Here is a 25,770-nt window from a genome sequence, read left to right as displayed (position 1 = left end):
GGAAAAGGGGTGCGGGGTGTGGGTGTGTGTGTGCAGAGCTTGGCCTCTTGTTTCGCCTCACGAGGCGGTGAATGGTTCAGCTGGTCAGCCTGTGCCTTCCCTCTAATGCAGAAAGCTGTGGAAGGGGCGACAGTGACTCCCGAGTGGTGCTGGGCAGTGAATACAGCAGAAATTCGACTTTTTTTCCCTAATTCTTTGTGGTGGTGAACAGACAGGGAAGGGATCTTACCCCTTCTGGAGAAGAGGAGGCTGAGGGGAGGAGACCTCATCGCCCTCTACAACTACCTGAAAGGAGGTTGCAGAGAGCTGGGGATGAGTCTCCTGAACCAAGGAACAAGTGATAGGACAAGAGGGAATGGCCTCAGGCTGCACCAGGGAAGGTTTAGACTGGATATTAGGAAGTATTTCTTTCTAGAAGGGGTTGTTGGGCATTGGAATGGGCTGCCCAGGGCAGCGGTGGAGTCCCCATCCCTGGAGGTGTTTAAGAGTCGGGTTGACCCAGCCTGAGGGATATAGTGGAGTTGGGAAACTGTCGGTGTGAGGTTAATGACTGGATCATCTTCAAGGCCCTTTCCACCCTAGATGATTCGGTGATTCTGTGTGATTCTGTGACTAGTGGAAAGGCAAGGTGTTGAAGATAAGACAGTTGCAGTTTGGGTGTACTTTCATGAGTGCAAAGCATTTTGTACGTGGTTGCTCTGAACTGAGGCCTTTAAAACTAGCACCTGAGTACGTGCTGTCACCTCAGAGCTGCAGACTTGCAGCCTTTAGTGAGAACTTGCCGAAAAGTGCTGGACTCATTGGGTGTCTAATCCTGAAAACTATCTTAATGTTACGTGACTTGTAGTATAAAATACAATTTTGAGAAATTGCCCAAATTCACGGTGAAGTGCATCCTAAACTGTAATTTCAGCTTGCTCAGAGTTTTGTCATGGCAGTGATTAGTATAAGTTATGTACTTAAAAACCAAAACCACAGTTCAGTAGGGGTCAGCAGCGATTGGAAAATCTTTGGTTCAAAATAATTCAGTGGAAGATGTAAAGGAAGGCATGTTTATTTCCTCTGCAAGTTGTTATAAGAGTATGTTGCATTCAGTTTAGAAGTGTATTAATGGGGTTCAGACCAGCTTCTGTGTTTAAGTGAAAAGTACATGTTTATATTCATGATGAGTTTGACTAGCTAAAAATTAATTTGCTTTCTCAGGAAAAAAATCAGGAGGCTGATGCAGAAGAAGGACCAACTGTTGTTCATCCTGTTGAGATGATAGTCCACTGTTAGTAGAACCGGCATGTTCTGAGATACAGGAAATCGCAAAAATGAGAAAAAGTGACACTACTTCCAGACATTTGGTGGGTGCTTAATTTTTAAATTAAATTTAATACTGGTAAGCGTGTGTTGAAAATTAAAAGGTGTTGTGTTTTCTAAACACTTTTTTTCTTCCTGAGAAGTAAATTATGACAAAGTTGTGTACTCAAAATATCTGTTGTTTTATTGATTTGTTTTGTGTACTACACAAGTATATAAACATATTCTATTGTGTATTTATGATAATTATACTGTGGTAATTTTTTCTCTTGAATATACAAAAATTGCTACAGGAACTTTGAACTAACAATACAGTAGCTGAGTTCAGTACTACACAACAGAGTCCAGTTCTGGTCTCTGGTCTATATCAGTAACTGCCCCATAAGTCCCTGTGAAGCCCTAGGGGAATGAATGACTGTTCTTTCAAGCAGTCTAAAAGCCTCTGAAATTTATATCTGGAGAGCCTTGTGCTGGCTCTAAGTAATACCTGTTTGTAGTGTACAAGCAGCCTATTTCATTTGAATCGTACAGCTGTCATGGAGTTGTGTTGTCAAGATCCACACAAACACACAGACAAACAACCCTCCAGTTTTCCCCAGCAGTCAGCATGCTGCCCAGCAAAACAGTTTTCAAAGCAAGAATGTTTTGCTTTTTTTAAATGTTGCCAAGTCAGATGGCTTTCAGGCAGTCTGATAAATAGTGTATGGAGCCAGGGGGGTTTTTCTTAGATCTTCTGTTGTGTATCCAGCAACATGGTGCTAAAAGGGACACATTGGTCAACATCATTGTACAGTAGATAATAACTACATACAACAAATGAAATGTCAGCCTTTACTGCAGCTGAGATTCCTGGGATGGATACTTACTTTTTAGTAAGTAGATACTCAAACTGATAGTATTACTTTCAGTAAATAAGCATGTCCTGAACGTGACTTTGGTGTATTTACATTGTTTTTACAGGCAAGATTTAGAGTGTGGTTCCTTTCCGGAGAAGGGAATTGAAAGAATGCTAGCAAGACTTTGCTGGGTTTTTTTTTAACAAATAGGCATTTGTTTCTTAAACCTGCTCTTTCTCTTACCCCTGTGGAAACGCTACAGCAAGATGCTGGTAGAGCTCTTCTGTGAAACTTTCAGTTTGTAACCTTTTAGATATTTATTCCAAAGGTCTAAAGGAGGGTTGTTTTTTTTTTTTGCTGCATGAAGGTTTGTATAGATGTTATTTTTTCTGAGTAGGAACTGTAAAAAAAAAAAAAAATTTAGTCAATGGGCACTATCCAAAAAGTAGGTAGTTATCCTGGCTGCATTTGAAGAACATAACTGTGTACAAACTTGTGATCTAGTTTTTCCCCCTATTTTGTAACTGAGAAAAGGTACTAAACAGTAAATATTGTTTCAGGTTCCTCTTTCTGATGATAATGAAAGCAAACAGTCAAAATCTATTCAAAGAAAGAGAGTGCTTCCATCTTGGATGCTGGAAAGAGATCTCCTGGTTCAGAGGATTTCTGAGCCTGTAATGAAAGGAGGTAGGTTTGCAGTGTAGTACGTTTGCATACCAGTATACATTTATGTGTTTTGATAGAATTTTCTGAAATTATAATGGTGGTGGTATAAAGTATTAATTTGTTGCTTCTCTTTCCCCACTCTGTGCCTGGCAGCTGACAGAGCTGACTTCTGTTTTTGCCTTTGTCATCAGTCCTACAGGTGTGACAGTGCTCTTTCTGATCACTTGATTTTCTTTCCCCCCCACTTTGTTTTTTTAAAATGCCAGGTAATATACTCTCTTTGGACAGCTGAATATCTGATGTACTGGAGTCCTTTCCTATAAACTCACCTGTTTTGTTTAATATGTAAATTCTAGGTAGTTTCTGTACCCTTAATTCTAAGCCTTCTCCACATTTAAGTCACTGATGTATTGCCCTTCCAAATTTAGATTCTTCTAATTTCACAGGTTTTAACGTTAGGGTTCTTTGGGTGGTGGTGTGTGTTAGTTTTTTAACTGTGACTGAATCAAACGTGATCACTTAGTCCAAAGTTACTTCCTAGGAGGAACAGTTCATCACAGTATAGTAGTTTCTTACTGATATGAGGCTAAAATAGTATTTCATTCCCTCTCGTCCTTCCCGCAAAAGGAAATTGCTGAATATATGATAAACTTCTACCGCTGGGTATCAGCAGTAACAGCAGCAGAATACTGTGTTTAGTCACTATCGGTGGGAGACACAAGGGTGCCACATGGGCACAATCCCGAGAAAATTTTCTAGCATGTCCTGCTTTGGTCCTGGGAGCTTGTAAAGACTTGAAAAACTGCCATTGGACATTGTGTGACAAACTTACCGCAAGGCATTTATTGCTGTGATGACTTTTATCAATGGAACTGGAGGACTAAAGAAAAGAGAGAAGGAAAATGACTGCTTAGATTAACAACACTCCCCAAGCGTTTCTGTCTCTGTGTGCTGAAGACAGCACGCCCCACCCTCTTGCTGTTCTGCAGTGGGGTGTGAGGGGTTTGGGTGCTAACTGCTGAGTTTCCTTCCCTAGCCTAAGAGTATGAACTGTGGTGGTGTGACCACACACAGCGCGCAATGTCCGCTCCTCTGTGTCCAGCACCTGTCCTGTAAGGCCTCTCTTTCCACCTGCTATTTCTGCTGAGGTGGTATGATGGAAACATTTGGCTCTCGATGCCTGAGCAGACCTGCAAAGTGCTTCATGCAGTGTCTGACCAACAGCTTCCTACCTCCTGTAGGAACTGCAGGTGTCTGGATGGATTGAGCTGGGCAGTTGTGGCTTTAAACCCCTCTGCTGTATGCCATTGGCTACCCTGCCTATTCCTTTCCTCAATAGCTTATTTTGAGAAAATTATAATAAGCAAAAGAAACTTTACTTTTTTTTTTTTTTTTTTCATTCTTCCCCTTTCCAAATCTAGATGGTTCCCTGCTGTCTTATTCCCTCGGATGTAAAAATTGCATGTACCAGAGAACTCCACTGGCTGTGTCGAGTCCTGTACTAGTGTGATTGTTTTCTTATGTTTGGGGTTTGGGTTCTTTTTAGGGTGGGTTTTTGTTTTGTTTTGTTTTTTTCTCCACAAGCACCGTAATGTTTGTTATATATGTGCATGTAATGTGTGCTTCAAAGACTGAACGTTTTGATCACCTAAGTGTTGAGATTTGGAGCTGTGTGGGCAAGGAGTATCTTGTGGGCTGTTGACCTTGAGGGAGCTAGGGATACAGACAAACACTGCTGGAGCTGTTCAAAAAGTTATTACATGAGGTAATGATTCTGGTTCAGTATGGGCAATTTTAATAAAACAACCAATCTCTTCTGCAAATCTAAACCACTTCCTTAAAATTGCGAAATGTTTTGCATCATTTCAGGTGGTATTGGATGGGAAGGTAGAAAGGTAGAGAGTAAAACTAAAAGGCTGCCCTTTTATTCTTTTTTGTCTGTCTTCCTACTGGAAAGGTAACACTGATTTGTGGTTTTCAAGTCAGACATGAACATTTGGAAAAATTCCTTGCTTCATACACGTGACTCTGGCATGTCAGTATTTTTGGAAGCGGGGGAGTTTTTGAAGTCTTGCAGAATAGCATCAAGTATCTTCCTTCTGAATGCATTTTGCAGCAGATGGAGCTATAACAAAACCAGGACAAGGGCCCTAGCTGTCTCCCAGCTGTATATCCAGAAAATAGTACGTCCGTACAGAGATCTTAGTTTTCTGAGATGTGAAGCTTTCCAAAGAGAGGCCCAACATTCACTTTCTTTCTGTTGGTTCCTGGCTGATGAAATAATCAACTGTGGTGTGGTTGACTAGGCAAGTGGGCATACCCTGATTTTGCCATGGTCTATGTAATTGATGTTTATGTGTTTAAAGAGGTAATCTGAAGTGATACTTACATAAAAGGTCTGTGGTAGAAGTCATCTTTGGACATGTGGTTTACTTGATCAGCTCCTATTCTGCAAAAGAAATTGTCAGTTGTACTGATACAGTCAGTCAAGAACATCCTTTGCTACATATTTATTGTTTTCCTCCAAATTTCCCCTTTAAGCATCTGTTTCATTCTAAAACATACTTTTTACTCTTATAAGCAGGAAGTGAAAAATGTGTTGTGGAAAGAGCACATGCATAACTGCTGCTATTTCTCATGCTTTTTGCCCAGTGTTCTGCTTTGAGGGAGCTTTGGATTTCTAATGTGGTTCAGGATTTCACTGTAAAAGCTGCATTCCAAAAGTACCCTTTTATTTTTCTTTTAAGGTAATAGAATGAAAAAAGGCCAAGGAAGGGGAGAAAGTAATATGGAGTCATTAAAATCAGAAGTAAATGTGCAACAGAAAAAAAGATTAGCCTCTGAAGAAACTGTAGAGGATTTTGAAGGTGAAGAGCAAGATCAAGGGAAAAGGAGCTGTCTTTCCATCCCTGTCCCTTCATCTCAGGTAATTTTTTGGCTGAGGGCAGAACTATGGTATTTTGAAAAATGAGAATGCAGTTGGCAATGTCTCGTTGAAGGTTGGGTCTGCAACATAGCTATGTGTTCTGCTTGTGATTTGTTAAGAGTTGTTTTGAAATGCCAGTCCATTGGACAGCACTATAGCAAGGATCCTGGAAGCCTTCAGAGACTGCATTTTCTGTGCTTCCTTCTTGGGATCTGAGATTTAGGCCCCGAATGTTCCACAGAAATATCAGATGTTCAGCTTTACAGCAAGAGGCTGGAAGAGATGGGCCAAAGTACTGGTCCTCGGAGTGGTTTGGTGTGTGGTTTCTTTTTCCAAGAACCCTTTAGGGGCAGGTGGTGGTATGACACTGGTGTAACGCGACACTGGACTTTGCCCAAATGACTATCATTCTAGTTGGTGAAGTTTTATGGTCAGAAAATTACTGTATGTGGCTTAGCAACTGCTACATTTTGAAGAAAGATAGTAGGGAGTGTGCTTATGCCACTACCTCAAAATCTGAGTCAAAAAAAAGGAAAGAAAGTAATCTGAAATCCAAAACTACCAGTGGCAATGAGTGAACAGACACTTCAGTCCAGCTGGTCAGTGTGTCTGTGTGTCTTCAAAGTACAGCTGCATTTATAGGCAGTTAAATGCTTACTGACAGCACCCTGCTAGTAATGGAACGAGAAGGATCATTATCAAAGACAAAACATATGCTGGTGAGAGCAAAGCGAGGCTTTCACTGACTTTTCCTTTAAGTGAACAACCCGGGGAGGTGTTTCTAGTCTCTAGCATTGGAATTGCCTGGATCTGTTACAGGATCTGATAAAAAAATATCTAGCATGCTTCATCGGTTTTGACACTAAAAACAATTGGGGGTTGGTTTTCACATTTTTAATTAAATCTTAAGGTTAATTGAAATGATCTACTCATGGAGAGTATTCCCTCCAGGATAGGTTTGATATAATACAGTGGTACCTTTTAATCTGAAAAAGTGTTCTGAGTGGTGAGCTTTGTTGGCTAGGTACATTAACACCAGCTGCAGTGCTATTTTTCTCTTTGTCAAGTTATAAGACAAGTGACTACATAATGAATTATTTCATTTTGCAGTTTTTAAGTATGAAAGCCTTGCTTATTTTCACCTAATAATTTCATAAATCGTTTTTATCTCAAGCACAGTGTAAAAAATTGCCTTCAGAACTTTGCAGAAAAAATAGTGGGTTAGTGCAAGCAAAAGGAATAATAAGAGAGCTCTAAAAGATTGGAATTTTGATATCAAAACCAAAATCACTCTCCTGCTGTCACATTGAAGGCAATTAAGAAAGCCTGCTGTAGGGTAGGAGGTAAAAAGGATCTCTGTTCTAAGCGGCAGCAGCTGCCAGATGGCAGCGGGGTGGCGCACACGTTGTAACTGGTGCCAGTAGTGCTGGTGTCTTCGGTTTTCCTTGGTTGCAGCCTGGTTTTTAACTAGTCGCCACAATAAAACTGGAAGTGTTTACTCTCATTAGATACAATCTAGGCAATGGGTTGAAGTATGTAGTAGAGAGAAGTCCCAAATGGGAGAGGCAAATTAGAAAAAGTAATTTAGCCCTTCTTTTGGGAATGAGGGCTTATTTCCTAAACTGCAGTTGTTTGCTGAGTCTTATTTTGGGAGTCTCAATAGAAGACTTGTATCTGTCTCCAAGCCGACTTGCTAAATATGCTTCTGTCAGGATCATTTGATACTAATGCTGACTTTGCTCTTTCTTAATCACATTGCTGCTTAAGTGTAATTGTCTTTGGTTTTGGCTAACAATTTGTTAAGACTTGTATTGAAAGGAACAAAATCAAATAGGAAACCACCAGCTGATTTTCAAGCTCTGTCGAACACATCTGTGTAAACTGAGTATAAATTTACTGGAGGGGGAACTTAGATAATAAACTCTAGAGAGCAGAGACCTTTGAATAGTTCTGTAGTGTATCAAAGTAGTTCAGCCTTCAATACAGGTATGCTTCCAGACAGCGTCTCAGCTGGTGGGACAATCAATGTTCCTGGCTTGCTTATGTATCTTGTATTCTTTTTCTAAAGCACACATCTCTTATTTTAAGTGTACATATGTTCCAAGATTTTAAATGCAGTATTTAGCATCAGGCAAAGATTTAACTTTTGATATCTACTGACAAACTGTTGTATGATTTAGAGCTGAAGCATTTAACATGAGGTTAGGATTAACCTCAAGGTATATATCATGAATTCCCATATATCTCGGATTAATAGATAAATATATTTCTTCTAGAGTCTGCTATATCTTCACATGTATAACGCCCATTCATTTTTTCAGGAGCAGTACTTTTAATTGAAAGGTAATTTAAACTAAAGTCCTTGGACTATTCACAAACTGAGGTGGTGAGAGAGGAGCCTGACTGTGTTGTGAGGGAACTGGAGCTGATGACAGGAGCTCTAGGATAAGTTTTTCTTTAAATTGTCTGTGTGTGTGTTCTTACCTTGAGCCTTTTGTTCAGCAGCTGTATTTAGCAGCTAACCTGAGTTTGGAAGGTGGAGTAGAAGATTTTAAAGGCTGGACCAGTTGATCTTTTGAGGTCCCTTCCAACCTGGGCTGTTCTATGATTCTCTGATTTTGGAAACCGGAATGATGAGATGAGGCAGAGTTTGACCTTAAAGCTTTTAATTCTGAAGAGTGTAAATTTTCAGGTCCTTCAAAATGTAACCTTGTTTCACAGAATACATCTGGATTTCCTCTTGAGAGTACCATGGGAAACATGGAAGGAAATGTCAAGACTGGAACAAAAAACCCTGGAAGTTCTCTGGAAAAAAATGATAGGCAGCTGCATAGTAAATGGTCTAAAAGAATAGGTCAGATCTCCAGTAAAACAAATATAATTGAGGAAACAGAAAACAAAGAGCAGATTACTGGTTCTACAAGCCAACAAGCTCACTGGGGCAGGACTTCCCAATATTTTGGTGCCCAGGAAGGGATTCTTGAGCCTGATGCAAATCTGGATTGCGAGACTGAGATTTCTGATTCAACCAGAAGTGCAGATGCTTCAGAAGGCTCCAAACAGATCAAGCATAAGAGGACACCTTGCATGTATGGAACAGGCTGTTACAGGTAAAGCAAACTAAAACTAGCTTAAGATAGCTTATATTAAGAAGTAATGTATTAGCTATAAAAGAGGAAAGAGTAAAGTCATCACAAGCTTTGATTTGAAAAAAAATCTTTTGGTAAGCAGGGGACTGATTAGAAACAAATGGCATAACAAGGATTTTAAAAGTGTAAAAGGAGGAGCCAGGATGTTTTGCTAAGTGCTGATCTATCCCAAACAAGGGATGAAGTACTTCAGCAGATTAAAAGATGAAGTGTTGTAGGAAATAAGAAACAAAGATCCGTTTTAAAAAGAAAAGAAGTAAAAAAACCTGTGTGTACAGTACATGTACCAGCAGGGAGAAGAGATGTAAATGTTGAAATGCCCAACATAGACCCTGTAGGCTTGTTTTATTAGCAGATGAAACTTTTATGAAAGATGACTGTTGATGATTTATTGAAGTTATTGCATGCTTAGTGATCTGAATATTTAAAATACTTATTATTTGTCATCCCTAAATAATCAAGAATTACTTTTATTATAAATTGGCCAGTCTGCCTTTTTTTTTTTTAATGCTTTTAGCCTCTCCCTAAAGCCAGAACAAGGCATACCTACAAACTCCATGTTAACCTTTATCTGGTCAGCGTCTTTGGTAATACTTCAAGTGAAGAACAATTTAAAAAAAAAACCCTATTTTTTTTCTTTTTTCTCCTTCTCGTATCCTTTCACTTCATGGTGAAAGAGCTGTCATACAAATGTTTTGTGTGATACAAATGTTCCAATGAAGTTCCAAAACACCAGTGCTGAGTGCCTGGCCTCGTGGTAGTTCCTTCTGCCCAGAGAAGGTCTGGAGTGCCGTGTTGGTCTATCAAAGGGAAGATATAAATCTAGAGATGGACTTGAGGCTAACGAATGACCAGTGACCTGGCGACTGCATTTAGGAGAAGTCTTTGAGCTTTAGATAAATCTGTGTACACTGTAAGCATGAAGGATAAGGCTAAGCCAGGAAACAGTGAGTCCTGTGATTTATTCCTCCCCCCCCCCTTATATTTTTCCCCCAAAGGGGCTTGAACAATAGGGAAAACACCGAGGTTGTTTAAAAAACAAACAAGCACAAGTAAATGCATTCTTGTTTATGTTCAATGTGTAAATCAAGTGTCAAGCTGTTATGCTAATGAACACATCAGATTTCCAGCTTTCATGTAGCTTTTTTTTCACATATCTCAAATTTTGCTCTTAATGAACATGATGAAGACATGTTTTATTAGGCAGTTAAGCCGATCCAGTAGTACAAATGCAGCCTCTAGTTTGCTCCAGCTACTTGTAATTTTGCTAAGACAAGTTGTCCCCTGGTATGGGGGTTAAGCTGATTTAATGCTCTGGTACGCTGAAGGAATCCTAATGTTTAGAAAGGCAAATTTTAGTTACATGTAATGTGGAATAGGAGTCTGTATGTGCACATTTGTTCTTGGGCCTTTACTCTAAAAATTTTGGCAGCAGTACTTTTCAAAAGTATTGTTACGAGAGAAAAAATAATGCTTTGGAATAACACATAACAAAATCTTCTGTTGGAGAAGTTTGTAAACATGAAGTATCAAAACCATCAGCTTTGATCTGCAGGAAATGTCATGAGACTAAACCTGCTTGTTTACAGCAAAAGAAATACGCTTTTTAGTCTTAGTGTTTGCTTTTAATACAAGATCACAAAGTAGTCTCTGCATCAGTGGGATAGCTGTGTTAGAGTAAAGCAAGTCATTGCAGTTACCCATATTTTTAACAGAACATGTACCTAACCGTGATGTGAATGGACACTCTGAAAGAACACATTAGTAGCATATTCGATTTTTCATTGTGTGGTGCTTCCCTTGAGCAAAAAGCTAGTTTTTAGAGTTGCTAAGGAAGAAGAGCTGCTTTGGTACAATGGGTAGCTGGTTTCCTGCTCCTTCATTACTTTAACCGTATGAAATGTCTTCTGACAAGGTGTGCTGTAGGAGTCATCTTAAAGGAGTACTGCTTTATGGAACTGTAACAGTTCCTTAAAGTTTTTTGCTAGGTGAGGTTTCTTATTCATAAAATATCATTTATCTGATAATTAAATGCTATTCAGTGTTCTAGTCTTTGTTTTAGAAACTCTTATTAAGAGACACTCATCTTCTGGATATGACTCTGGCATCTTTGGTAGGCGCCTGGTAAAACAGCAAGAATTAAAAAGATTAAATATTAGTTCTATTAACTTTATCAGATTTCTCTAACACTTATCTTAAACATTTAGGAAGTAACTCTGTAACCCATAGTTCAGTTTGTTCATTTATGAATTTGCAAACACTGCTTTTGAAAGAATCAAGCTTGATGCACACCTCTTGCTGCAGGGATTCTTCTTGTCATTGTCCTTCAGCCCACATTCTCTTTCTGAGGTAGCCTGAAGCATTGCTGAATTGAAAGAAACGGCTATTACCACCAGGAGGCAAAGTGCTCTGTGAATGTTATCTGACTATATTTGTTGTCAAGGAACTTACTCTTTGAATACTGTCCTGTGTTCATTTTCCTGTCTGCTGCTTGTTTTTCCAAAGTTAGAAGACCAGGGAATTAAAAATAAAAATAAATCCAAACTCAACCCCCCTTTTCAAGGGCTGCATGGAAGGGGGTCCTGTAGACCTGAACTCTTATCTCTAAAACTGTAGCTCACAGTTTTTGTCCACAATTCTGTCCTTTTGTTGGTCTGCAATACAGTTCTCTGCTGACTGCATGTGTGTAAATCTCTTTCCCATAGCTTTCAAAGCAGGGCACGCTCAAACCAACCTTTGGATTTGTATGTGCATTCTTCTAAATACTTTGCTCTTTATTTATGAAAATAAGTATTTTTCCTTTCACCTTAAGCTTGTAAATCTGGCAGCTAGAGACCTGCATCTGACTTTTTTTGAGTCCTGTCTTCTAATAAGGCTTCCAATTTAGAACTTACAAACATCTTACACACAGTTGTGGCATAACTTCAGGCTTGAATTCTATAGCTTTATAATTAGTGCTGGTAATTCATTACATCTTCACTACCAGTTACTTTAGTAGCTGAGAAAATAAGCCCTTGAGATGGCAAGGGTCTTCTGCATGCAATTATAAAAAGCCAGGGATTTTGAACTAATCAATGAAACTTGCTTTAGAAAAAAGTTTTAAGTTGCTTTTGGTAGCTGCACAGATGGAAAAACTGTCTTAAATATTTCACTGAGCGTAACTCCACTTCTGCTTGAGATGACTGCATTGATTCTGAAAAACTTTACATGTTTTATTTGCATCATTTTCTGCATCATGAAGTGTGAGTACACAAATTCAGAGCTTCTGTGAAAGCAAAGTTGCAGTAACTGGGTGAGTATGTTTATGAGAAGGCAGCTCTCCCATAAAGCTTTATTCTTAAAACAGGCTTTTAATAGATTAAGGAGTAAAGCTTAATGATTTTGTTTTGATCAAATGCAGTGAGGTTTTCTTGTGAAACTAACTTTGGAGTGCAACTTACAGCATGATTGATGTTGTGCTCTTGCAACTCAAACCTCTTGTGTCTAAAAAAGCAAACCTCCTTCAAACAACTCAAATCCTTAAAAAAAGGAAGAAGCTTTAGATTTTTGCAAGGGAAAATGTTTGCTTAATATAAGTATGCACTTTTCTGCTTCTGTTTTTGTTGGGTATTGTTGCACAACTCATAGAATTTAAGGTGCTTCATGGGTATAATTCGAGGAGCATCATCCACTGGCCCAAAGAATCCCGAAGCCTAGTGATAGGGAGCATGCATCAAGACCCTTTTGTTTCTATTCCTCCTCCTTTTTCTTATTTATCTCTCCTCCAATAAGGGCTGTTTGGTGTTGTGTAACTAGGTTTTGAAGTAAATTTTTGAAAGGAAATGGACGTCTCCTAAAATAGAATAGGTTGGCTAATCGACAGCTATTAGGCTTTCTTTCCTTGGTGACTATGATGCTGCATGGATCTTATTGTAGGAATAAATATTAAAATGGTTTCACAGAACATTAGTTGCTTCTGTGTCCCTTTGAGAAGATGAATTGTGTTGCAAATGACTGAAAATTCTTGCTAATGTTGCTAGTCAGTTAGCTCTGTGCATTTGGAAAACAAAGCAAGTAGCCTCTAAAATGACTTGGTTTCATCTCATTTACTTTGAAATGGGAAAAGTAGGCGGCAGCCTGTCTGAATTTGGTGTGAGAAGTGATGTTTCCTGAGAACTTGTTGTACAATAAAAGACTGGTAAATGCAATCTTGCAATGAGAGATACCAGGCAAATGGAGATTTAAAGTGTTTATACTAAATAAACTTTTTCAAATGCCTAAAAGGAGGCTTCAATGGCTAGTAGAGTTCACAGCACTTAAGTGATCATTTTGCAAAAGCTGTAACAAAAGCTTTATTTTCTTCTGGTGGTAGTAGAAATGCTGAAATTAATATTGACTGTTCCCTATAAAGTTCATAAGAGGTAGTTATGAATTTAAAGGAAAGAATACCTGTGATCAGTGAGGAAGCTGTTGTGCTGTAGCTAGCTACATACATGTTTCTGGCTTTGTGTTTCCAAATGCAGCTGTAACAAATTAAAGCAGTAATCATTCTGTAGTTTAAAGCTGTCATTCTTCTTGCTTGAGGCAAGCAGTTCACTTTTATAATTTGCACAAACACATTAAAGATTATGTACTCTGGGAATTAGTGTGGTAAATCACTGAAGTATTTTGTGGATGTCTTTGGAAAATAATTTATTAAAATATTACATTTCTTGCTTTTAAATATGCTTGAAGAAATTGTCTCTAAAAGAAATCATAGGGAAAAAGTAGGTTTGCTTTTGGTACCACTAATGTTCACTTTGACATAATTTTTTGTTGTATGTTTCAATCTGTCATCAATTTCTTCTGAAGCTGTAACAGTTTTTCTGTGTTCTTTTTGACATCACTTAGAGAAGTTTTATAAAGCAAACTCTTCTCTAAGTGATGTTGTTTCATTGCTGCCTTGTCTTGTATGGTGTTTATGCAAACCTGTTGCCTAGAAGGAGTAGAACTATTCTTTCAATGATGCATATATTTGTATTCACTATTTGTGCACCTTGGATTCAGATGTGTAAGTGTTGTAGAGCAAAAAGTCATGGATGCTAGTAATGTGCTCTCATCCCTAACATTGATGTGACTCAGCTACGTACAGAGTTGTTAAGTCTCATAGTACAACTTCATGTCATCGTTGTAATTTGGTATTTCAAATAAAACGTCATGATAGCCAAGGCAAATTTGACAGTATAATCAATGTAGGTTGCTTCATTTGGAGTAATGTGCTGGCATTTGAAGCATTCAAGCGAGTAGTAACTTGCATCATTGAGGCATGTTGCCTGAAGCTGATAGGTGATCACCCGAGGGTGTGGGGAGTCTTTAATACTGCAGTTGTTCAGCTGCCAGGCGTTGGCCCTTCCAACTTGAGCTAAGATTTTGGTAGTGGTTTCTCTAACACTTTGATAGCTCCAGAGGGAATCATAACCGAGTGAGTTGGCCATGGGGCAAGATTCATGCTATATGACTACATCAGGAGATTCTGTACATGTTGGAGGTCCGAAAGGAAAATTCTTGTTTTAACCTTTTTTGCAGCATGTGCTGAGACAAAACTTTTTTTCTGTTATCCTGAAAGTAGGTCTTACATTCTGCATAAAGTTAAACATTAAAAGCTCCTCTTTATGTAACCACATAAAAATGTGTTATCACAGATTCAGTAACACCTTTCTGATTTCCACTTCTCATGTTCAAATGGAACAGTCAGTTCTCAATATATTCTTTGTGTTTTGCAGGAAGAATCCCATTCACTTTCAGCAGTTCAGTCACCCTAATGATGATGACTATCATGAAATGGAGACAGTAACTCAGGACGACAGTGATAACCGGCCTGAATGTCCGTATGGAACGGCCTGTTATAGGTGAGAAACACTGTACAAAATGGCTTTTCTTGTTTTACAGGTTAAGCATGTTCTCCCCTGGAGCTGCAAAATTACAATAGAATAATGAGTAATTCTTGATATTAAATCTGGACTGTAGCTTTCTGAAATGCACTGTGGACAGACTGCTACCTATAAAGCACCAAAGTCTGTGCAAAATATTTGTTAGTGATTTCAGGTGGCGAACCTGAAAGCTTGACTTTTGGAACCTATTCAACGGCCTAGAGATGAATGCTTTTTCACTTGTCAGCATGTAGTAAACTGTTCTTTTATATAAAGAGTAATTTATTGTCAGATCTTGTCCTTGATAGGTAAATCTTAGTTTAAATCTTGATAAAGCTTTTGTTGAGATTTTATAAAAAACTATTTTAATCGGTATTTGATTTGTTAGAAAGCATAATTTAAGTAACAGCAATAAAATCCAGTTTATGGCTGACTGTTCCTTTTAAGCACTGTTGATTTTCTTCAAAAGATTATTTTATTCCATTTTGTTTCTCACTGTCTAGGTTTTACATTTTTATTTAGCAGAGTTTAATGCCTGCTGTGTAATTGACACAAGGCACTAAAGGATATATTTTGAAGCAATAGCACTTCTGTAGGGGCATATTGGAATTAATGGCTGCTTTTAATAAAGATTGTGCCTGAGTAGAAACTTTTTCTCCTCTCTCCTGGAAAGTGTGGTGATCCTGAAGAGCGTGTCCTCTATGAAATGTAACAAAATAAGGGTAGCTTTTAAGAAAAAGCCATGTTATATTCAGCTAATGCAGAAAAAGTGTTTCTCTTCTGAAAAACATCTATGAGATTAATTTATCATTTTAGGATGAGAAATCTGGATTTATACTGGTGGTGAAATTGCCAACATACTTCTCAGGAGTACAGTGGATGCTTTATCCAAAAGCCAAACTGTCTCTTCTTCCAGCTAGACAACCTCTGTGCTGTGTTAGTTGATAATTTCTTAATCTGTGTTTCATTCTTTGGGGTAGAGGGAAGAAGGCATCCACGAAGCAATGGTAATTCTTTTAACAAAGCAACAGACGTAATTTGAAGGGTTTTTGTGTTATTTTTGTTGTCTTTATCTCTTGGCTACTACTTGAAGGGAACATAGCTGAATGATCTAAATGCTGTGCCTTGAGTTGGGATCACATGGTCTGATGCTGATGATAGTAAAACACAGAAATAGCGATTAAATATACTGTTTCAGTACAGTGTTTTTAATAGGAAGCTGTATTTCCATTTTTTATTCAGGTAACTCACTTCTAATGCACACATAATGTACTTCAGGATAGCAGTAGCTATAGAATTGTAAATCAACTTGAAGTGTGTGAATTTGTCACAAATTATTTGACATAAAAATAAGATTTTTCTACTAAAGACTCACTGCATTACTCTGTTCTTCGAAGAATAAGAAAACCTAAACAAGCAACTGATTTTACAAGGCAGTCTTCACAGCAAGGGTACTTTGTAAAATACACAAAAACTTCTGCAGTTGCAGAAATTTGCCTCAAGTTTCAAGCAATGTCACATGGTATGGGCATTCTTAAATAGTGGGCTTTAATTGTTGCTTATTTTCAGAAGCAAAAATGAGGACAACTGAACTGGTTTTCCTCCAAAGTCAGAATTTTTAAAAATTTTCTGCACAAAAATAAATTGAGTTGCAACTGTTTTAACATGCAGCCCTAGGAAAAGCCTCTAATATACTGACACAACAGATCAGCACAATGTAATTTGGACCATGTTAGAACATTAGAGCAGCATTGGATAACAGGGGGATGTGGGGGGATAAATCAGCCTGTTAATCACAGCCGGAATGAGGGAGGGGAACATGTATTGCAGATCCAAGAGTCTGTTGACTTTAAATTTTCTTTCATTGCTTTGATGCTATTTTTTTATAGAAGACACACAAACTTGTAAACTGAATTTGCTGGATTGCAGCAGTGTACTGCAGAAATGAGTAATCTCTCTGAAGAATCCATCTGTGGCCTCTCTCTGTGATCCTTTGAGACAAGCAGTTCTTTCAAAATTCTTTAATTTTCCCAAACTATTTAATTGCAGAATATGGATGCTGTGCCTGGATACCTCAGACCTGTGATGCACTGTGCATGCATTGTACTTAATGCATCAGAAGTTATGTTTTGGTTTCATTTTTAGTGTGAGTAAATAATTGGATCACTTCTTATTACATTGAGCAAATGCATCTTATCATGCAGCTTTGGAAACTATATCGTCCTTGGTTTTGATCAGCCATCGGGTTTTTTTTAAATGCTGAAGCAAGAGGAACTCTTATTTAACCAGATTTTTTTTCGACCCTACATTCTATAAGATGAGACACTGCATTAAGGCGCTAGTCACAGAATTTTATTTTAAAAATAAACGAAAATTATTCATAAAATACAAAGGAGTTCTGGGCTTGTTAAGTGTGGAACGAGGTGGCAAATTAAGCTTTTACTGTTTTCTTCTTTGCAGGAAGAATCCACAGCACAAGCTAGAATATAAGCACAGTGCACCTCCAGGTAAGCCAACTTGTTCACTATAGCTCAAAGTGTGGAGGGGAAAAAAAGCCCGAAACCCCAGGAATAAATACCAAAAAGTTGAACTGAAATGCTTTCAGCTACTCTAAGTGAGTAACACTGCATTTGCAGCTTACTCTGTACTGCCCTGTGCCCTTGCTGCTCTTAAGCTTGAGGTCTTGCCCTTGTCTGTGATAAGGAAGGTTGCTTGGCCGCTGCAAACTGGCACTCGCTTTTTCAAATGTTTTTCAACTGAAATGAGATGGGCTGGGTCAGACACAATTGATAGAGTTTGTATGTTTTGTGTCTTACATATTGATGAAAATGCTGCAAGTGGCTATTTTCGTGACTTTAAGAGGTTTTATTGCAAATGAAACATGGTGTAGTGTAGTAATACTGGATCTCTGTATCCCCCCATTCAGAGCTGGAGTATTACAATGAAAATAGGGAATATATTTAGGTGTTACTGAAGTATTCATCAACATTTCAGAAACTGGATATTTCAGTAAATTATTTCTATAGCTTTTTTTTCCTGTCCCTGCAGCAAAATGTGTACACAGAAATGTTTTATGTTTTAACTGTGTAGATATATATCTTAAGACTTCATATTTACTTTTTATTCTTATTTTTCTTTTGATAGGAAATCCTCAGGTAACATGAAATTTTAAAGTCTGGTGATGCTCTAAAACATCACAAGCACATCTGTCATCTTTTTTATTTTATTTCAGTTTTTTTTTGGACCAGTGATATTTTTCTTACTGAGAGAACGATTTTTTGCATGTCTGTTCTCTTGAGGCTTGGAGGAATATAATTAAAACTGAATCTTGAGTTTCTAGTCTAAAAATTGCTAGTCTTTTATACTCCAATAACTACACTGTTGAAAAACACAGGGAGGTGCACTCTTTACATTTTGTCTGTTATTAAAGAATTCAAAGAGGTATTTTGCATTTTTTTTGTGCTTTTTCTTGATTATTGGACTTGGAGGTTTTTTCCACTTGGAATCCCAGTGCAATAAACAATACTTCAGTTATGGAAATGTAATGATAATGTATCATATCTTTAAAGAATCAGGATTATGACATTATTAAGGAGAAATTACATTTATGGAATTGATGTAAAATACTTAAATACTTTGAAATATTCCTATTTTCTGCTTTAAAAACCCCCAACAAACCAACAAACAGTATTGATGACATTTGTCTACACATGTAATGGTCTGTAATTGTAAGAACAGTTCATCTGGGTAATCTCTCAGGAATTATTCAATACAAAAAAAGGGGGTTTGAGGGGCAGGAGAGTAGTTCTTAGGCTTGTAAAGACAGCATAATCACAGCAGCATTTATTTTAATAGGTCAGTCTATTGTAGCAACCCTTATGCTAGGTTGTACTCTGTCCTGACTAATAACTTTTCTTTTTTTAGTAACTGAAAGAAGAACCCGACAACGAACTTCAAAGAATGGTGAGCATGTTCTTATGTTATGAATGGGCACATCAGCATGGGACACAACCGATCTGCTTTGGTTTTTGGGCATTTGATAGTGCTGGAGATGCTTGATAATACTTACTTGAGGAGAAAGTAGTTGTTATTTTAGTAAAACCCCATTTGCTTTTTTTACAAATAATAGTGCTGAAATTGAATTTGTGCCACGCTTCCTGGATGAGCATACCTGTCCTTCCCTGGAAGCAGACAAGAAAACAAACAAATGTTTTAGGGAGAGATGGCTAAATCGATTCTTCCTTTCTTGCACAGGAGTCATAACAGGATGAAAGGAATCCAGTATTTCATCCACAGCTAGTTAAGGTTGCCCTGTAAAGATGATTGCTTTTGAAACATTGAGATACTCCTTCTGCATTGCTTTGACCTTTAAATAACTTTCAAGTGATGTCTGTGCATGTGCTGATGAGCTTTTCTTATACTTGCTATGAGGTATCGATGTTTCAGGTAAGATACTGGCTTGTTAGGACTTAAATGTAGAAGAAGGTTAATGCCTTTGAGTTGGGGGCAGCTTTCACTGTAGACTACATATGTATCCTTCTTTCTTTAGTTTCGAGTTGTCAGTGAGGATTACAGGCAAGCTGTAGTCTCTCTTGATGATGTAAATTGTAATACTGTGTGTGAATATCTCCTCCAGTTACCAGTGGCACACCTAACTTGCTTTGCTGCTGCCAACAGTGTTAACTTAGCGGGTGCATAGACTCCAGTTTTAAATATCATTTAAGTCTCAGCTTCCAAATGTGAAGCTTCCTGTTCCTTCTAAAATAACTTAAAAGCGAGCTTTAAAGAGCAGTCTGAAATCTGATGATACGCTGTCTTCACTTTCACTGGCCTGAACAAGGCATGAGGATGTGCAACTGCTGCATCTCAGGTGGAAGTGGGAACTGGCTGAGATCACCAAGGTGTGGCTGGGCATTCCCTAAAGAAATCCTCAAAATGGAGAGATCTGCCTTCTAGAGAAAACAAATAAATCCACATAGCTGTAGTTAATTTTCTAGGTGAAGCGTTTTGACCTCCATTTCTGTTGTGGGTAGATGCAAGAGGTTGCTTTTATACTTGCTGCTGAGAAATTTCTTTCCCGTTTCCTTATCACATATGTGTGCACTTTTGCTATCACTGAATGCCTGATATGGTTGTATCGGTGCACTAGCATATTCTGAGGTATGTTTGTTACCTGTATGCTTTGCTGCATCCCATGATGCAAGTACCAGCCCCATCTTGGTCCCTGTTTCCTTGTAGAAATGTGTATTACAGTGTGGTGAGAATTGTGAGCAGCGTGGTAAGAGCAGTGAGCGGTTAAGATTTTATAATGAAGCAGGCTGGACTCTGTGCATATCTACAGTCTAAATCTAATCTTGAAGGGTTTAAATTGTAGCTGTGCCTTTCATAGGAACACCTTCCTTACCTGGATGGTAGATCCTGTGTGTGCAGCTCGTGGCAGGTGGTCAGCCAAGTGCGACTACAGATGGAAAAGAGCTTCTCACGTGAGCGTGTAAAACTCCAACACCAAAGTGAAGTTCAATCTGTCAAATTCAACTCCTCTTACTAAGAATGAACCAGGGAAGAATTGATATTCCATGCACAGGGGAAAGAAGGGAATTAATAATATTTGCTGATTTTTCCCCCCCTCATGTCTTGTTAACTGGCTTGCTTAGCTCTCTTGAGGTCAAAGCTTGTAGAAGGTTGGGCTCAGCAAGTTCACATCTGAGGCAGCGATACCGAGCCATGTGAGGTCACGCAGCCAGTCAGGGCTCTGTTAACCTTTGTTTCATGCTGTTTGGCACAACTCACTGTTATACTCAGCAGGGTTAATTTCTGTACAAGTGTATTTAAACTCTACCAGCCAAGAAAAAAAGGTACTGTCTACGTGACATTTGACATGTTTAGTTTTTAACATTTTTAGTCTAATTCCTACCAGAGGGATTGCAAATTGCCTGTAGAGAATGTGGTTTATGTTCTGAGAAATAATCTAAGGCTAATTACTGGGGGAATAGTTGTAAGGGAGGAAGAAAAAGAAAGAAGTCAGTTATGCTGTCATTAAATTGTCACTACTGAATGACCTCACTACACTGTTGCTACTTAAATGAATGACCTGCTGGGACTATGCACTGTGAAGGATTCTCCTACACACTTCTTTGTAGGTTTTCTAGCAAGCTGCTGAGCTCACTTCCAAATAGAACTCTTTGAAAAGGGTGGTCAGCAAGCTCTTTCTCACCACATGAAGGAGATAGTTTCAGAGAAAGTTTCAAGGTCATCTTTATAAATACGGTACTAGGGAAAAGGCAGAATTGTGCTTAATGAGCAGCTTTAAGGGCTGTGGGGCTGAATTAAACTATAGCAGAGAGAGGTGGAGTGGGAAGACATGGAAGGAAGTGCATCATTCACTGCTGAAATCTAAAAGCATTGATGTACAGGGAGCAAAACCATAGTATTCTCCTCATAGATTTGTAGGAAAAATAGGGAAGTAATCACTATTTTGCCAGAATTTCAACTTCTGTTGTAAAATATGACCCACAGGGCTGTGCAAGTGAAGAAGAGCTTTTCTTTGCTAAGCAGGTCTTAAGTTTATTATTCTCATAAGCTTAGTCTGAGAAGTGAGATTTTGTTCTTACTGCATTTAGCATCTTTGTTTTGACCTCTTCCCTCCAAGACATAATTCATTCTGCAGGACCATAGTCTGTGATTCCTATAAGAATTCTGCTGGTATGGGTAAACATGGGCGTGATTAATTTCCTCTGAAATCTGGTAAGCAATAAACTAGCAAGTACAATAGCAGATTACAGCTCAAATTGACAGTTGGCATTTTCAGGATTTTCTGCTAGGTGGTGCACAGTCAGTCCTTCAAAGAATATCAATTGGCAGCCGTAGGATGTTTTCAGTTATATTATTGGCTGTATCACACACTGACATAATTCTAGGAGGTCATTCGGTGCATCTGTAGCACAATTCTCTCATAAAATGGTGTATTTTTGAGTAACTCAACTAATGCTGTAAATGCTTTTGAAAACCTTGGGTGAGAGTTGCTATAGAGTACAAAATGTTAATCAGACCATAAGATAATTCTGGAATAGTAACATTCCCATGAGTAGAAAACTGCAACTGGTGGAGGATGTGATCTGACTACATGAGGTACTGGTGTTCTCGTTTGCTCACCTAATGCATGGCTTGAGTGCCTGGAGCTCTGACTGGAGTTTTCAAGAGGTTGCTAAGAAGTGCTTATGGTTAATATAAACGTTGATGATTTGGACTGACATGTACAGCTCAGAAAAAAATACATGTTTATAGTTTCATATGATAGATGATAAGAACTGCTCAACAGATAAATTCTTTGTATGAGATCGTTGACAGGTTACCTCTAGAGGAGATAAGAATGCAAAAAATTGGAGGCTGGGAAGAAGAGGAATGAATATGGGTTTACGCAGAGGTATGACTTAAGGGCAGAATAACATGATTGGAATATTAACAGACTGTGGCTAGTTAGGAATTGTGGACATGTAAGAAAAAGGGAGATAGCATGGGCTTGTGGAGCAAGGGTTATGCACATCTGCAAAATCAGGAAGCAGGGGAAATAAACTTGTTAAAGGTTCACAGCTACTGATCAATACAAGGAGAAGGTAAGGCTGCCATGGCAGCAGCTTTGTATAGCCACTATCAGTCAGGCTTCTTCACATAGCAGAGTTACCCTGCTTCTGGGAATTGGTTTAAATGTGCCAACATATTTGAGCAATTAAAAGAATACTGTGAGACAAGGTGTCTAAAAAAGTTTAGGAACATGCTGTGAACAGCATCCATTTCTTGTAAATAGAGGTTTCTGAGTCTTTGATTCCTGCCAAGACAGAGTATTGTGAAATACTATGAAGGCAGACGACAATTTGATCACAAAATGTGAGTTGTGAAGAAGATGGATGGACAGCAGATTAGAAAGCAGCGTGATAGAATAGACTGAACTGGGAAACAGGTAGATTGCACCCAGCTCAGGAAAGTGTTCAGTGGTTGTTGTTTCCTAAATCTGTGTTCAGAAAGGAAACACAGACTATCCAGCGGGGATCCCAACTGAGAACGTAGGAGGCAAGTGATCTAGCAGATTCCCTTCTCTCACCTGAAGCTCAGGAAAGAAGTGAATGGAAATGAAAAGCCATGTCAGATGGCAGAGGGTATGAGTATAAAATAGCCCCAAGGAAGTATGTATGGATGAAGGCAGAAAATCCAGGGTCAAAATAACCACCTGGCAATAGCAAACAGCAAGAGAGGTGTATTGTTTAGGTACAGAAGTAGCAGAAAGACAACTAGGAAAATTGTGTGTGTGCCACTCCTTAAGGAGAGGAGACTTATCAGAAGACGTTACCTGATACTGTTCTCTACTGATATCAGAAGACGTTATCAGAAGAGGCCTGACGCTGTTTTTTAAGTGCTGGAAGAAAAGCCAGTAAGGAAAACTTTCAAAGTGATCAGACTGGTAAATGCTGCAGTAGGAGTCAGAGAGAGATGGTACAGCTTTTCATGAGTCTTGAAAATCAAAATTGTCAGCATTGGGTAGAGTGCTTTAGTTGGTTCTCTCTCCTCTTGAGGGAGAGGGACTAACCAGATGGTCTCTGGAAGGTCTCTTTCTTTCTGTATTTATGATTCATGAATATATGATCTTTTTGTCCTTACAGAAAAAAGGGCTGTGGAGAAAGATGGTGCCAATGATGATGAACGAAATGAATATGACCTTAATGACGGCTTTATAGATGATGAGGAAGAGGAGTGCGAACCTACTGATGAAGACTCTGACTGGGAACCAAGTTCAGAAGACAAGGATAATGAAGATGTTGAAACGCTTTTGCAAGAAGCACGTAAATTTGTTAAGACCAAAAAGTAGCTGCAGGGAACAATACTGCAAATGGTCGATCTGGCTGTGTTAAAACATGGATGCGCCAGGAGAGGATTTGCTTTGAAAACTGCTTTTTTTTTTTTCTTTTTTTCTTCCCCAGTGATGTAGGCACTGCAGGAAGATTTTAATGGGGACGAGGGGATTCAGCAATACCTTTCTTTTCCATAAGTATTATTTTGGGAGATGGTTTTGTTCTATTAAGTGGTGGAGTCAGAGGATTGAGCTCTGGAAGCTGTTTTTATTTTTTTTTTTTCTTGTCTGTTTCTTTTATAAGACCATTGGTGTCTCATAGTTTGAAATAGAATTTTAAAGGTTGTTAATGCTTCATCTTCCTGTGCTTGAAAGAAATTATGGCATTGGGAAAGCCTTTAATTTTGCTGAAACACAATATATACTGTGTTGAACAAAGAGGAGTTGCACTGTGTGCCTACAGTACCTCAGACTAATTCTTGGCCATCACTGGGGAATCTGTCTAAACCTTTTTTAATGTTCTTTTGAGTTAGTGCAGTCTTAAACTTCATTAGTCTGCTACTAGCTTTCCTTTTAGGTGTCATTTCTTTGATTCTGTTGATGTACAGTAGTTAAAGACAGGATGTCTACATCACTTGAGAACAGCATCTCAGTGTATCGAACCACTTGGTTGTCTCAACAACAATTATGGTATATGTGCTGTAATTACAGTGGTACCTCTTTCCCTGCCTGTACATCACTGGAATTGTGTTCAGTTCACAACAAAGCTGAAGTCTTGATGACTGTCTTTTTGCACAATTAAACTTGTACCATACTGTGGGAAAAACGTGTTACTGTGTGTGATTTCTAAAGACTTTGTTGGCAGAGATTGCCTTCAGTGTGTTCACAACTTCCCTGAGCTTTCAAGAAAGTAAGTTAAAAACTTTTGATGTGTTTCAGGACAGATGACTGGAGCCATGTGAACTGGGCACTTTTTGGGACACAATCCTTAAATTCAGCAGGGGAAGCATGCTTGTGTGGCTCTGGCTCCCCTGGGAGTATCTGCCCAATCATGGTTGAAAATAGACATCCAAATACTCTCAAGCTTTTCAGCAGGGTGGCAAAATGTTCCCTGCTTCAAATAAAATGGGCACTGCTGCAAACTGGCATTGGGCTTATCTTGGATCCAGGATTGTCTTTTGCCAGTTCTGTGTCAGAGGCTTCTCTCAAAAACTGTAGATATTGAAAATACAAAGATTCACAATGGGCAACTGTTCCAAGTTTGGAAAACATCTGCTTCTGTTGGCCAGTGGCTTACTGTTTGCTAAACGTATTTCCTACAGAAGGAATCTAGTTGGTGTTCTTCACAGCGCTTGAGGATTTCTGATACCGTACCCTTCCTCAGGCTGAAGCATTCTGTATCGTGGCATTATCTTGTGAATGGCTAAGCTGCTCTCAGGAGCTACTAGCCTTTGCTTTGAAAGTAGAAATGGCTTTTGTAAGCCATGTAATCACAAAAGCAAATTTAGAAGTAATTCTTGGTTTTGCATGGCAGACTAAGTTTTATTACTGATATATCAGGACTGAAAAAATACAGCTTTGACTTTCCCAGAGTGCTGTCAATTGAGCTGCTCTGTGCAGGTAGATTGAAGTTATCTCTGTTTTCAGTGTATTTCCTTGTATTCTTAACAGCAGGATATATTTTTATTCCTCTGGAGGGATGAGCTTGTAACTCCACGATGTTGGAATATTGACTGAAACGACTCTGAGGTACAGATGAGACTACCCAGACACTTGGCAGACCCTCAAATGTCAAGTTGCCCAATATTTTTTCAGTGAGTTGGGAATGCACCACAATTTAGTGGGCTGAGTCTGGAGATAGTCCTGTGATCACACACACTCTGGCTGTAGTTTATGCTGTAAATATATTAGTGACATAATAAAAGGCACATTCTGACCATCTATGCCAGTTGCCTCTGAAAGAGAGTTTAACATTTCACCATGTGGTGTTTGCACCAGATTACCCCGTAATACATCCTCACTAGCTCTGAAAAAAATAGATTGGTGAAATCTTCACCTCCTCCCAAAAAAATATTTTGAAATGCTGCACTTGAAATGACATAAGTGTTTTGCTTCAGCTGTCACCTTAGAGGGTACCCATCTGCTTCTGTAAGATGGC

At 38.7% G+C, this 25,770-nt stretch overlaps 1 protein-coding gene across 1 annotated transcript; it reads left to right on the top strand.

Moving 5' to 3' along the window:
• The first annotated feature begins 71 nt into the window (after positions 1 to 71).
• APLF (aprataxin and PNKP like factor) lies at positions 72 to 24,438 on the top strand. Its single transcript, XM_074820493.1, is given in 10 exon segments — positions 72 to 83; positions 1,204 to 1,261; positions 1,264 to 1,349; positions 2,702 to 2,828; positions 5,555 to 5,733; positions 8,455 to 8,843; positions 14,624 to 14,749; positions 17,231 to 17,277; positions 18,695 to 18,733; positions 23,425 to 24,438. Coding segments are annotated over 10 exon segments (1,269 nt in total). The 3' UTR covers positions 23,631 to 24,438.
• Positions 24,439 to 25,770: the final 1,332 nt, after the last annotated feature.

This window comes from Strix aluco, chromosome 3 (assembly GCF_031877795.1).
Source record: "Strix aluco isolate bStrAlu1 chromosome 3, bStrAlu1.hap1, whole genome shotgun sequence".
NCBI classification, from domain to species: domain Eukaryota; kingdom Metazoa; phylum Chordata; class Aves; order Strigiformes; family Strigidae; genus Strix; species Strix aluco.
This window is presented reverse-complemented; position numbering and strand designations above follow the sequence as displayed.